General features: G+C 41.5%; 1 protein-coding gene across 1 annotated transcript; it reads right to left on the bottom strand.

Annotated features, from left to right (window-relative positions):
- Nucleotides 1-211: 211 nt before the first annotated feature.
- On the bottom strand, nt 212-10,292 carry nkpd1 (NTPase, KAP family P-loop domain containing 1). Its single transcript, XM_030046671.1, has 5 exons — nt 10,225-10,292; nt 4,927-5,043; nt 2,512-2,840; nt 893-2,374; nt 212-548 (listed from the first exon to the last, which is right to left on the bottom strand). The coding sequence occupies exons 1-5, from the start codon at nt 10,235-10,237 to the stop codon at nt 261-263; spliced, it is 2,229 nt and encodes a 742-aa protein (XP_029902531.1). The 5' UTR covers nt 10,238-10,292; the 3' UTR covers nt 212-260.
- Nucleotides 10,293-15,429: the final 5,137 nt, after the last annotated feature.

Here is a 15,429-nt window from a genome sequence, read left to right as displayed (position 1 = left end):
AATCACATGTTGTGGGACACAGTAGGTCAGGGGCTCTCAACCTTTTCCACCCCGAGGCCCATCTATTCATCATTATCACTAGACAAGGCACATACGAAAATTTTTTCTTTTCACAAGCTCTTCTGGTAAAACTATTTTTACTTATTAAATGCTGACACTAATACCATTTTTTTCTTATCAGCTGAGATCCAAAAACAGGTCTTAACATCATTTAGGGATGTCAGACTTGTAAGATGACTAAATATTTTGGACCTCCACATTCATCTGATAGCCAGGCTGAAGGGGGATGAGTGATGATGGGGAACATGGTGGGGGGATCTAAGCGGCTGGTTCTGTGGATGATAAGGGGCCGGTGGCAGTGTCTTTTTCTGTAGGTGAAGATGTGACTGGAAACCCAGGAAGTGCAGTCTGAAAGTTGTCCACTCACTAAAGCTCATCTCAAGCAGCTGTTTGAGGTCGTCTTCATTGCCAAACACCAATGCTGTGCCATTGAGTTTATTCCTTCTCACAATATCAGCATACTTCTTGGGGTACTCCAGCCTCTCCAGCTAGGAAAAAATGATAACAGCGCATAAGGTAATAACATAGTTTAGTTAATCATCTTCACTAGCACAACAGCGGTGTTAAAAGAATGTTGAGATGTTGTTGAGATGGCTGTGATGTATGTATGTCCAGCAAAATCTGGTCCAAACCACCATTATTTATGAGAATTACAGTATGTTTTGTTGAATATTGTCTATGTCTAAGTAATCTTTAGTCTAAGTAATCATTTTGTGTTGCATTTGCAGTAATACATGCCGTTTGCTTTCACAATGGTGTAAATTAATAACTGACCTTATATCCAGTACATCTTCAGCAATCTGACAATAAATAAATTGCAGAGCTCTCTTACCTCTTTACAGACATCCTCCTCACTCATGTTGATAATTGATCTGACTGGCAGAGGGGCTAGCTTCCTCATCCAATCAGAATCTCTCAGTCTGAACGTCCCTCTGATGTGACCCAGCTCCTTCCTAATTGTGAGGTCCAGGTTGACTGTTGCAGGTTTAAACTTCTTCAGATCCGTTATTGTGAAAGGAAAATCCTCTTTGAGTAACATTTCAAACATTTCTGGATCTCCATCCTGCTCTAGGAGCTCCTCTATCTGTGTCCTCATCACATAGAGTTCAGCTCTGGACTCACTGAAGATTTCCCATAAGGTCTTTGTGTCATCAGCATTGGTCGCACCATCACATTCATCATCATCAATTTGTGCTCTCTGCTGATTATCCTCCAAACACTGGAAGATCCAGCTGAGGCGGCAGGGCCACTGATTGGCCAAGACCACCCAGGCTGCAATGCTCTCTGGTTGGGGAGGCTCTGTCTTCAAGGCCTTCATGATTATCACAGTCACTCGAATGGAGTTGATCACCCTCCTCATGGACATGGCGTCATCCGAGATGTACTTGTTTAGATTCCCTTTGTGATGGACACTCTCAAAGGCAGAGCTGATCAATTTCTCTATGTCCTCATCTCTCGCCTCCAGCACGGCGGTAGTTTTATCGACCAGTTGGACACCTGATTGTGCTTCCCATGCATTCTCCATTGAAGATTCATCTGAGATATAACATGTCTTGTTGCAGCTCTTTGTTCGTTTGCCTCGCTTCATGTTTGTGTCTTCAGTGACTGCTGATCGGCCAGTGAGGCTTTGAAATAAATTGTGCTTCCATTCATCACACAACGATGGGATTGTGAAGGCCAGAGTCACTATGCGGCTCAAAAATGCATAAGCTCTGTCCTCTTTACTAAAGCAGCCATCTGCAAAGTTCACTTTCTCTACAATAACCCCTGGGTTGACTGCCAGAATGGAAATGAAGGGACTTTCCACATCTGAGAGCAGAATGTTGATAGCATCTAGGACTGCAATAATTTTTGGCGGGGAACAGCGGTCGAGGTTGGTGATCTTCAGCACCACACGAATCCTTCTCCTCTCAAACACCTCCATAAAATGGATGAAGCTGGACAGAAGCCACATCTCCTTTCTCACTTCATTCATGAAGCCCAGCCTGTTGCTGACCTGCTCGTTGTCCATCCCTCTTCTGATGTTCAGATCCTGATTGAAGATGAGGTTCTTACCCATGAGGAAGGTGAACCTCACTGCACCTGCTGCAGGGACTCCTAATGCAGCAATGGCAAGGCCCTCCACCATGCCCACCTGGCCTCCAGTTTCGGCATTTCCACCTTCATCTGGCTCCAGCTCAGTCTTGGGAAAGCCAAATATCACCAGGTTGATGAGGATGATCAGTGATACCAGAAAGATGGACAGACAGAGAAACCAAAGAGGGCAACAGCAAATCTTCTTGGACCTCCACTCATTTGGACCATCCTTGATTTTCTGAATTTTCATGAAAAAAACAACAACCCCCCCCCCCCCAAAAAAAACGTCAAAGTTAAGACACTTATGCTATATTTCTCGTAACTGACATAACTTTTACAATATTGCAAGATCTCAAGTAAAAGCAAATTAATAACCTTCTCGATGACTTCTTCCTCTTCATCATGCTGAACCATTCGGTACAGAGCAAGTGGGAGTTTGCTAAAGTTTGCCTGCATGGCCAGAAACAGGCGTATTGCCAGCCCTGCCCATAGCAGGTCACTGCCTGCAAAGTGCCAGGCACTGAAATGCACATAAATGAACCTGATATTATGGTGCCTCCGGTTCTCCTCAGTCCAAACAGGCCTGTAGAAGAGCAGTCGGCCAATCAGTGCTAGACTGTCAGCACAGGAGCGTTGAGCTGGGCGAGGCCTGGATCCCCCCTTGTATTCCTGCTCCATCCTCACAGCTTCCCGTGCCATGTACTCTGAATCGAAAGATTGATAATGTTTACATTTAGGATGACTAAGATAATTGGCTGGTTAGCTGGATTCCTGAAACTGATTTGTGGGAATATTTAAGTTATGGGTTGGTGACTGAGGGGGTGGCTATTAGTGCATTTTTTGTTCTCATCAACTCTGCTGAAGTGACCTTATGAAGCACTCTGACTCTGAAAAAAAAAAAAAGCATACAGTCACATGTAAAAAAAAAAAAAAAAAAATTTCATTTTTAATTTCTAATTTCCAAAAGATGATTATAACAAGTGTTCAGTAAAAATTTTCATGATTTTCAGATTTTCATGAATCTGTCATACTGCAGTATTTAAAAGCAGTATGTAGGAACATAAATATGACTACAAGAAGCCTTACAGAACTTATCCAGTGTGTACAAGACTTGAATGCTGGGTAAATTTAAAGCTCTAAGTGATGTCTGACCACTAGAGGGTGTTGAGAGCTCAAACTCTGTTTGTAAACAAACTATTTGTCATGGTAGCTTGGTTGGACAAAACTGAAAGTTATGTATTTAGTTATGTGTTTTTGGGATGGAAATGAGGGATACCTTTGGCTCTCACCAGGCTCTTATTGTATTATTTTGTATCTGACCTCCAATTTGAAAGTGAGGTGATGCTGCAGACTTTGGGTTACAAGGTAAGCTGCTTTGAATTAACTTTTTCTGTGGCTGCAGTGCTGATTGCAGTGACAGAGGCACTTGCACGACTGATCTGAAATTTGGATACGTTTATCTGCAGAATGTGAAGTTTCAGTGAAGCTCTGAATTAAGTTGAAGTGGTTAAGGGAAGAAGAGGCGAGCAGTAGAGGAGCTCATTGGAGGCTGATACAGAGCTGAAACCAGGATATAACAACAGGCTGGTTGTGAGCTGTGTAGTGGAAAGACACATTGTAAGGCGTCCTTTTACTGTAAATACTGCATGTAATATTTCTTAATGTGACTTTAAAAAAACAACAATAATAATAATAAACAGTAGCAATGCCATTCTAACATTTGTTTAAAACTCATAAATAGTGCAACAAAAGGTGAGATTATGATATTGAGCTATAGCATGCCCAGATTAAAAACATCCCAGAGTGAGATTTGAGCGTAGCAAGGGGCACTGAGCTTTAGTGCGGAGCTGCAGAAAGTGAGGAGCAGTGCAGCAGGCCAACGAGGCACATCTGGACCTCATTAACCTGCATGTGTCTATGTGAGAGTGAGACGATGCTGATGGAAAAACCTGAGCACTGAACCATGGAGACATACCTGCATGTCTGGCACAGTGTGGAAGTGCTGACGGTTAACTCACTGGAATGCTCACACCCAAAGTCATTTTTGATAATAACCATGAGCAAATTTGTAAGTAAAGTTAATTACATTAGTCTGAGTATTACAGTTAATTTAAATATATATTTGTGGACTAGCACTAGCTATTCTTTTAAAGACTCAACTATGAAAGCAAGGGAGTCACTGGTGGCATGTAAATTACATTAAAGAGTAATTAAACCCCAGTGCCACCACCTGTTGTTTGGGCGGTGACCTCACCTGCCACCAAAGACCAGGCACCCCACTTTTCAACATTAGAGGTCAGGCTTCAGGGAGATTCAAGTTTGGGGTTTAGTTACTCTTTAATTTAGGTTTATCTTATGTTTAGTTTGTCTTATCAAATCATTTGAAAGCAAATTTCCACTGTGAACATCTATGAACAGATGCCTTGATATTGTCACAGGAATATAAAGTTACAGTGAAACAGCCTTTTGGCAGCATCTTGCTTAATGAATCCATGTATGTACTGTTAAAAAAGATTGTTCAGGCCAAACATAAATCAGAAGGAATCATTCAAAGTTATAAACCAAAAGGCTAATCAATGGGAAAGTGAAGGGATTTTGATATATATTAAAAAATACAAATAAATAAGCCTATTGTAATCTTGTATATTAAGCTATGTAAAACTGATGAGCAGAGTGAGAGTCATTTTTCATTTTGTTGTGGCTTGAAGAGGTTGAATGTGAGCCATACAGCAAACAGACAAACACAGTGACAGACAGAGAAGCAGATGGACATGAAGTCTATAAACATACCCTCTATTTGACTGAGGATCATGTGGATTCGGTTCTGACATGAGGAGTAGAGTCCCACAGTTGCAGGCGATGACACTTTTGTAAGGGTCTTAGACAGGGCATAAGCGTAAATGTCATCTGAAACAGAGTTACAATACAAAAAATGACTTGGATTAGTCATCTTACATTCCTGTTTGCTAATAGTCTTATCCAGAGCGACTTATGTGTGCAACATTACAGTAACCTCAGGTCTTTCATACAGAAGAACTGCAAGCAAGTAACTAAGTAACTGGCACACTTTGCAACCTATTCAACAGATTATTGCAAATTCAAACAGAAAGAAACCAAACCATTAGAGAAACCCAGCTGGACCCGCTCACAGGATTAACAAAACCAGCATGATTCATGATTAAAGGCAGTTATATTTGTTTTACCTATTTTGGCTCAATAATGCTGAACTGTACCTGCTGTGCAACCTTAGTGCCTTTACATGAAAGAGGTCCATTCAAACACTGATAAAGTGAGCAGGTACACTACATTAGGTTCAAGAAAATGTTGAGAAAAGAGGAGAAACTGTGAGTACACTCTAACACTGACAAAAGAGAGGCAACTTGAAACTGAAAGAAAGCCATTCAGAGACGACCTTTTCTCACAATCATGGCTGACATACTGCCACTTTATCTTTCCTTTGATGGGGACCATGTATTGCAGGGCCCTATATTCTTCAATGTAATGTTGTTTTTTCTACACCATCTTTTCACACCATTTCAGTTATTATTTACTGAACACATGCTATCAGATTATCCATCCATTTTTGTTCATATGCCAGAGGCCATGGACATTATGAACGCTCTTGATTTATACTGAGAGAAAACAGTATTACAAGAACATGGGGCTATATTAGTTTGAAAAAAGGTTTCAATGAAGGAATTTTTTTTTTCAAGTTGGAAAAAAAGCACTGAAGGAACATGAAGCTCTGGGAACCAGGAGTAGACCGGATGGACCCCCTGTATAGATCAGTCAGCACTGCCAGCAATGTGAATTCTCTGTCACATCTGACTCTGATTTATGTTGTGGCTGAACATACAGGTAACACAGCTGCTCTCACTGCCTGTGGCTGCACCCAGACTGTCTACCTCCCCCGCTGTCCACCGTATGAGGCTGTGAACCTCCTCTAAAGATCCAGCAGGCAGGAGGGTTTTTCTACGCCACACTCCAGTGTCACTGATCATCCCTGACTCCATCCTCAATTATAGGTTGTTTGATAAAAGGTGCAATCCCACTCATCTCACATCAGCTGTCTGGAATTTTAAAAGCTGTTTCAAGTGTTTAACTGTTGTAACTTTTTAAGCAACTCAAAGTGTATTTTTATTTTTGGACCCTCTTTTTAGATGTTTATCTTGCTGCACACTCTCCACGCCTACACATAACAGAATGTAATTTTTAATTTGTTTTGGAAAAGAAAATCCAATCATAACAGAGAGGGCATCCGCCACAGCATGCAAGGTATGGGGTGCCTTATCAACAAACATTCAGAAACAGATAATCAATAATGACTCATGACTGGACTGGACACAACATTTTTCACTAAACAGAGCTCCTCTGTGCTGCAACCTGCACCCATGCTCCTTCCCACCAGCTGCCCACTATGGTCCAATCCGTCCACGTAGGGTACTATTATTCTCCCCATCATTTCCAGACGGAAATCATCGGTTCATCTTCAGGCAACCTAATGGTGCAATCACATCTTATATATATATATATAAGATGTGATTGCAGTTAATATATATATATATATATATATATATATATATACAGTACAGGCCAAAAGTTTGGACACACCTTCTCATTCAATGCGTTTTCTTTATTTTCATGACTATTTACATTGTAGATTCTAACTGAAGGAATCAAAACTATGAATGAACACATGTGGAGTTATGTACTTAACAAAAAAAGGTGAAATAACTGAAAACATGTTTTATATTCTAGTTTCTTCAAAATAGCCACCCTTTGCTCTGATTACTGCTTTGCACACTCTTGGCATTCTCTCGATGAGCTTCATGAGGTACTCACCTGAAATGGTTTTCACTTCACAGGTGTGCCTTATCAGGGTTAATTAGTGGAATTTCTTGCTTTATCAATGGGGTTGGGACCATCAGTTGTGTTGTGCAGAAGTCAGGTTACTACACAGCCGACAGCCCTATTGGACAACTGTTAAAATTCATATTATGGCAAGAATCAGCTAACTAAAAGGAGTGGCCATCATTACTTTAAGAAATGAAGGTCAGTCAGTCTGGAAAATTGCAAAAACTTTAAATGTGTCCCCAAGTGGAGTCGCAAAAACCATCAAGCGCTACAACGAAACTGGCACACATCAGGACTGACCTAGGAAAGGAAGACCAAGAGTCACCTCTGCTTCTGAGGACAAGTTCATCCGAGTCACCAGCCTCAGAAATCGCAAGTTAACAGCAGCTCAGATCAGAGACCAGATAAATGCCACACAGAGTTCTAGCAGCAGACCCATCTCTAGAACAACTGTTAAGAGGAGACTGAGCGAATCAGGCCTTCATGGTCAAATAGCTGCTAGGAAACCACTGCTAAGGAGAGGCAACAAGCAGAAGAGATTTGTTTGGGCCAAGAAACACAAGGAATGGACATTAGACCAGTGGAAATCTGTGCTTTGGTCTGACGAGTCCAAATTTGAGATCTTTGGTTCCAACCGCCGTGTCTTTGTGAGACGCAGAAAAGGTGAACGGATGGATTCCACATGCCTGGTTCCCACTATGAAGCATGGAGGAGGAGGTGTGATGGTGTGGGGGTGTTTTGCTGGTGACACTGTCAAAATTGAAGGCACACTGAACCAGCATGGCTACCACAGCATCCTGCAGCGACATGCCATCCCATCCGGTTTGCGTTTAGTTGGACCATCATTTATTTTTCAACAGGACAATGACCCCAAACACACCTCAAGGCTGTGTAAGGGCTATTTGACCAAGAAGGAGAGTGATGGAGTGCTGCGGCAGATGACCTGGCCTCCACAGTCACCGGACCTGAACCCAATCCAGATGGTTTGGGGTGAGCTGGACCGCAGAGTGAAGGCAGAGGGGACAACAAGTGCTAAACACCTCTGGGAACTCCTTCAAGACTGTTGGAAAACCATTTCAGGTGACTAGCTCTTGAAGCTCATCGAAACTAGAATATAAAACATGTTTTCAGTTATTTCACCTTTTTTTGTTAAGTACATAACTCCACGTGTTCATTCATAGTTTTGATTCCTTCAGTTAGAATCTACAATGTAAATAGTCATGAAAATAAAGAAAACACATTGAATGAGAAGGTGTGTCCAAACTTTTGGCCTGTACTGTATATATATAAACTTTGGAATGACACTCTTCTGGGAAGGCTTTCTACAAGATTTCTAGATTTCAAGATTTTGGAGTGTGTTTCTGGCAATTTTTGTCCATTAATCCAGAAGAGCATTTGTGAGGTCAGACACTGAGAGGGCCTGGCTCACAATCTCTGTTGTAGTTCATCCCAAAGGTGTTCAATGGGGTTGAGGTCAGGGCTCTGTGTGGACTGAGGTCAACCCCAGAAAAACAAGCCCATAGTATTATCCCTCCTCCACCAAACTCCTGGCATTCGCCAAACCCAGACTTGTCCATCACACTGTCAAATAGAGAAGCATGATTGGTCACTCCACAGAACATGTTTCCTCTGCTCTTGAGTCCAGTGGTGGCGTGCTTTAGACTGCGCCATCTGATGCTTGGTGACGGCATTGTGCTTGGTGATGTAATGCTGCACAGCCATGGAAACCCATGCCATGAAGCTCCCAGCGCACCGTTTCTGTGCTGATGTTAATGCCAGAGGAGGTTTGGAGCTCTGCAGTTATTGAGTCAGCAGAGTGTGGGCCACTTTCACGCACTATGCGCCTTAGCACTCGGTGACCCCACTTTGTAACTTTATGTGGTTTGCCACCTGGTGGCTGAGTTGCTGTGGTTCCTAAACAAATCCACTTTGCAATACAGTCGCGGATTTTTTTTAGTGCAATTGAACAACACATTGTGTTCTGCGTCTTGATTGGCTAAGGGACTGTAGACCATTGTCAATCAATCTCCTCCGTGCCGTGTCTCCTGTACAGTACAGAATGCGTTCATTCTATAATACTGGACTTATTTTTCTAAGAAGGTTTGAACTTTGAGAGCGTTTAAACAAGAGAGAAAAGTGAGAAAATGTTAACGCCTGTCTGAGAAAAGTGTATAAAGTGTGTAGTGAGGGGTTTTACAACCTTAAAACATCTATAATAATTGTAAAAAATAAAGCTGACTACTTCGCGGATTTCGCCTATTGCGGGTTATTTTTAGAACATAACTCCCACGATTAACAAGGGACCACTGTAATTCCACTTACAACTGATGGTGGAATATCTAGGAGGGAAGAAATTTCACAAACTGACTTGTTGCAACGGTGGCATCCTGTTACATTACTATTACAGTGCCACGCTGGAATTCAGTGAGCTCTTTAGAACGAGCCATTCTTTGACAAATGTGAAAATTAGTGTCTTCCAATACAGTGTATGTTTATAGCATTTGGGCTTAGTTAGTGAGGGTTAGAGCCCTAAGGCAGAGGAAAATTTTTGACAATTACAAATGGCATATTATACTTACTTAGTGTCATCCAAAACAACTAAAGCAAATGTGTGTAAAATGTTGATATCTATTATATGTTTTATTGCGCTAAAAAAAAGTCAAATTAATCTCAATGAAATACAGATGTCAGAAGTGTACAGGACATTGGAAACACATAATCATTTTAATTTTATGTTTACACAGTTGTCCCCATTAAATTAGGAGAAGCCATCAAATATGAAGCAAATTTAAAAAAAAAAAAAAAAAAAAAAAAAGTTTTAGTATGAAACAGTTAATAAACACCTGCGCAATTTTTTGGTTTTGCTTTCGTTTTCACATAAATGGCCGGATTTGGTGCAATTCGTGCCTGTCACGTGTCTGTCTAAACTGTGTGGCCTGTCTTCAAATGATGGACACGACATGATTAGGAGCAGAGAGCGATTCAGATCTATTTCTGTGCAACTTTCAATGCTGCGACATCAGTATTGTGCCGGTGCCCTGTAATAACTGAATAAAGCAAGTAGGAGCGCATTAACTGGTACACACGAAACCAATCATATTGCGTCCTAATAAGACGAAGCAGCAGCAGCCCATCTCAGATATAGGTTAAAAATACAATCAATAACAATGGGGAAAGCTGCGTGCTTCTGATTGCCCTGTTCTCCATTACGTTATTGCAGAGAGGCGAACTCACCCTTTTCAAGCATGGTGACTTAGCCGGACAGCTCTCAGAGATAATGGAAATCCAACCTTTCAGCCTGCGAACAATAAGAGGCAACAGACAAGTAGCGTCGTTGTGTGTGTGTGAGTGTGTGTTTGTTTGTGGGTGTGGCTGGATCATGTCACAGAGCATTTGATCATGGTATAATTTACATCAGCACACTTTAAGGTGAGCGCTGACTAGCTGCCATTTGTTGTAAAACCTTTGGAATGCATTGCAATAACATGATGTTCCTGCAGCTCAAAGAAAAACAACAACAACAACAATGAATGAATGAATGAATGAATGAATGAATGTGCTCTTCCTGGCAGCTTCCATAAGAATGCTTAGAGCTATAACACTGCAAAGACACAAATTCAAGTGGCTGTTTTCCTTCTTACTCCTAAATTATGAACATCCTCTGGAATATGTAACAGCTCCAACAAGTGTCATTTGACAGGCAGTTAGAGAAATTTGTAAGGTAATATCCTGTCGTTCACACATGTGCATGTGCCTTCCAAGACTTAGAGCTCTTTTTTTGTTTGTTTGTTTGCTCAAAATCCCATGACATTACCCTGTGCATGTCTCTGCCATAGCATATCTGCTTGTATTTAAATAATCTCCTGTGCAAACTTACTCGACTGATTGTCAGTTTGCTTTTCTGTCACCTCGTCTGACATAGATTGACAGACGGGCTGACAGACAGAAAACATTTATAACTGCAAGAATATATGGCTTTATCTGGGCACTTCTTCACAGCCTCTGGTTTGTGCGTGTCTGTTTTTTCAAAAGAGCCGACAGGGCGTGCGTTTAACTACACAGATGATCATAAAATTCCTGTAAATATGTTATGACCTTTCATGATTGTAAACACTAAGTTATTCCTCGCCAGATGTGTTAGTGATCATACCGGCTTACCTGGTTTAATCGAAACTGCCACTCATGGGATCTTGTCTTGTTTGTGGTAAAATATCCGAATATGGAGAAGGCACTGCGACACAGCCTGGACTTTATGCCACCAGGACCAAGAGGCTGTAAAACTTTACAACAGTGATAACAGAGAAAAGCAACTATAGGCCGGCTCTTTCCAGGAAGTGAGGTCACAAAGAATGCAGCGTTATTTCAGAGGGGACAGACGTTGCCCTGCTGCTACATTTCTATGCGAGTCCCATACTCCTGGCTCCAATCTGCTCTGTATTCACAGGATCTGAGCGAGGTGGATGGTTGCTGGGAGCATTATGATGCAGAAAAATCCACATTCTTGCAACAGCTTTCGGCATTAACCGTCTAACTTTTTCAATCCTTGGAAAATGGAACAAATGAGAGATTTCATGGCTGAGGGTCCAGGATCTGCACGAGTCACGAACAAAGCAGAATTTCTAGTTTTGAGCCCCTCAGGTTGAGAGTTTTTGGATTGCTCTCTCTGGCCTGTACTGACATGCACCGCAGTTAGGTTGCCACGGCAGCAGCTCCTGCACCAAACCCATTTTCCCCAGAGCAGGATGGATTACATCATAACTGTTAGTCAAGCTTTGACTGCCATCTAGAAGTACAGGTGTTCACATCTTCACATGCAGCGTTTGCCAACAGAACAAAGTTTAGATGTAAAAACTTTTGATTCTTCAACTCGTTCAAAAGGTGATTTGAATAGTAAAGCTCGTGCAACCCAAAAAATACTTTGTCCTCACAATGTACCTCTCTTTTCATTTCATGGCAGCCCACACATAATTACATCTTATTCAGAGTGGAACTCATAACCGTGTAGATGTTGCATGTTTCCTAATTTTTGTGATCATAATCAAGATGCAGTTAGATTAATGTGTAATTAAGATTTCCAACAGGTATTATGCAGTTTGTCAATGCACTCTGCCCATAACCGGAATGTGATGTCTGCTTCAAAATTCAAAGTAGAGATTAAGCACCGAAGGATAAAATGTACTACATAATGAGTTATTATAAGCCTTTGAGGGTTGCCTTATAATTCTTGACTGCTGCATCAGCGGCACGTTTGAGATGGCCTTTAATTTATTAGCCATTCAGTGCTTATGCGTGTTACAGATGGTGTACCTTGAACCCTCCAAAAAGCAGAAAACAGTTATGACTTAATCACTTTTCCTCACTGCATTAAGCGCTAACTTTGGTGAAAATACTGAATCCCCTGTTACTGTGATGTACTTGGTTGGCACAGGGTAAAATACAGTGATTGTGTGCTGCTGGAAAAAAAATATTTTAGGTTCTCTATGAGCATTAGGGAGTACTGCTTTCTGGTGATGTAGGTGTTACATTTAAAGGCACAGAGTGATACATCCTTAACAAGAGCCTAGTTTTGGGTCAGCGTGTGTGATTATCACAGTTCAGAATAACCTGGTCATACTCTGAATGTGAGAAAATTGATGCCTGGTTTTCTCTGATGTTAAACAGGTTACTGTAACACACACACACACACACACGCTCCTTACCTAAGTTACTTTTGGTTTTTGCTGTCTGTGCAAAATCACGCAGTGTCATGGGTATATGATGTCAACAAAAAACATGGCAGCACACAGTTTTTACTGCTGCTGTTACTACTGGGATTGTCACTTCTTTCCACTGGATTACAATTACAGTAACCTCAGTCATATAGGTAAGCTGTTCTCAACCTGCGGTCCAGGCCCCCCCAGGGGTCGCTGAGGGGGTTCCAGAGGGTCCCTAGAAAAATGGGGGATATTTTAATTTCACGATTATTTTGTGGACTAGAAGTTAGCCCATAGAGAGAATGTATACGAATGACTGTTCTGATAGTTATGTAATAAGTAAATATGATCAGATAGGGATCCCTGAGAATACATCTTATCAAATACAGGTCTGCAGCCTTATCAATTTTGGGGCCCTTGACACCAAAAGAGCTGAGAACTGATATGAGGAGGAGGTAGCTGGCAGCTTGACAGGAATCAGTGAAAAAATTCTGTTTATTGATTTATTCATGGCAACAGAAACAATCAGTTGCAGTAAACAGTAATTTGAATAATACCTCAATACTGCATGCATGCAAATGTAGGGCTCAGTGACACTTAAACAAGGCACTTAAATGTATGTTGATTGAAATATTGATTATTGCAGAGGTCAAACCTGCGACCTCTTACAGGATTGTCCCTCTGACTAGGTCAGAGTCCTCTACTTTGCTCAGAAAATGTGTTGAGAGGTCATATTGACTTTCAGGCTAGTTCTCGGCCCTTCATGTTGTGCACATCTCAAAAATTTTCCTTTTTACTAATGGGTTCTCTATTTGTTCACTTTTTTTTTTTTTTTTTTTTTTTTTTTTTTTTTGCATTAGCCTGCCTTTACCATTTGGTGTCACCATAAACCCTTACATCCTCCTCAACATGTGTATATACTTTATATATTTCCCATCAGGCTGGCATTTTCTCATTCTGTAACTTCATACTGCAGAATGTCTTCGCATCATATTTGTGCATAGGCCTAATTTATAAACAGACAGATATTCAGATTGATCTGAAATGATAGCTGGTAATGCATACAGCAAAAAAGCACAAACAGGCACACGCACAAAACACACAGGCTGATGTTACACTCTAAATGTGGGAATTTTCTTTTTTCGTGTTTGTGTGTGTACTTAATGAGAATCGCACATTTGATGTCCATGCTTGTATAAAAGCATCTGGGGCTAAAAATACTTCTACATTTTTACGGTAGATGCTGAGATGACGTTTAATTAGTGTATTTCTGATTAAGATTTAAAGTGCTTGGCCTGAGGGCGTCTAATTCTGTCTTTACTTGAAGTACCTGATTGTTCAACTACTTTAATTAACTTGATTGTCATGGGCAGAGAGGGGGAGGGAGACACACACACACACACACACACACACACAGAATACTTATCCTCAGTTTCTGCTCGGCCAGAGGTCTGTTGCAAATCAATACAGAATGAATTGGATTGGATCCCCTCTTCTATGAACCTTTACAACACCTTGCCCTTTCACCATATAAAGCTTGCAATTAAGGTTAATGAATTCACCCATGATTAATTCAAGATAGGTATCAAACGCAGATTTGATTAACTATATTTCAGGATTGGCTCTGGCTGTGAAAATTGCTAAAGGCAAGGGGAAATTACACTGGCATATTCGTTGTAAGAAATGACAGTGGTTCTGGCTCAGGAAAGCATTTTACATTTCCAGGCTAACTTGTGCACTTAAGATTATCTGTGTTAATGGTGGTGCATAAACAAGTCCTTGTGCAGCCCCCAAATAGCAAAGTGTGACCAAGATGGTGTGAAATAGGTTTGCACAAACATGCTCTCATCTAACGCAACAACAGAGGGTGCTAAAGCACCGTGGCTGAAAGCAGGACAGTGACATTTGATCATCCACCCTTCATCACACTTCTCTGCTCTATTTGGTATGTAGGAGCAAACCCAACAGTGGAGGAGGCATTTACTGTGTCAGTGAAGATGGTACTCAGTGTTGTTTGAGTGGGGAGAATAAAAATGGGTGCGGTCGAGGGCTTTAGAGCCGCTACAACTTTAAGGGATGGGCTGATGAGCACTTGGTGTAAATCAGAAACTGATAGGAAGGGATTGTCATATAGGTTGTCATAGTGAATTCATGGTAACAGCAAACAAGTGCACAAAAGACATCAGACACGAACACACAGACACGGAACACACACACACACACACACACATACACATACATCAATAGCATATCTGTCTGCCTTTATTCCTTATCCATTGCTCTTAAGGGCAGACGAGCCTCTGTATTGACATGCAGCCTGACACTAACTTGGCCCTGATCCAGCTTGCCTGGCGTAATTGGCCAAGAGACCTCTTGTTGGTCCATTCTATTGATCAGTCACATAGCTGATTTAGACGGGTCGCAGGGAGAGGACAGAGAAGCAGACAGATATACAGTACGTGACCACTGCCATATAAGGACATGATGTCTTAAGCTCTGCTGCTCGCTGAGCTGAGCTGTGTAGCAAGCAAAGACGATGATAGGATCTCCACCCCTGGGGTGCAGGGGTCCAGGTCCTTGCCACAAGCTGATTCACACACACTGATTGTCCTTTGTTGTTACCAAGGGAATGATGGCTCCACCAAATGGAGGTTTCTGAATGCTGTGACCCCCAAAGATCTGTAGACACTGTCTGCTTTAACAATGCCATCACAGGCAGGAAGATGAAATCCCCGCCACACTCTTA

This window comes from Myripristis murdjan, chromosome 3, assembly GCF_902150065.1.
Source record: "Myripristis murdjan chromosome 3, fMyrMur1.1, whole genome shotgun sequence".
NCBI classification, from domain to species: domain Eukaryota; kingdom Metazoa; phylum Chordata; class Actinopteri; order Holocentriformes; family Holocentridae; genus Myripristis; species Myripristis murdjan.
The sequence above is the reverse complement of the archived record's forward strand: the minus strand, read 5'-3'. Positions and strand labels throughout refer to the sequence as shown.

What these genes read in the sequence shown, in the direction of transcription:
- nkpd1 (XM_030046671.1), bottom strand. An exon ending in GATCCTCAGTCAAATAGAGG is followed by an intron (nt 2,841 to 4,926) that starts GTATGTTTATAG and finishes CTTTCGATTCAG; the next exon opens with AGTACATGGCACGGGAAGCT. An exon ending in AGGAAGAAGTCATCGAGAAG is followed by an intron (nt 2,375 to 2,511) that starts GTTATTAATTTG and finishes ATGAAAATTCAG; the next exon opens with AAAATCAAGGATGGTCCAAA.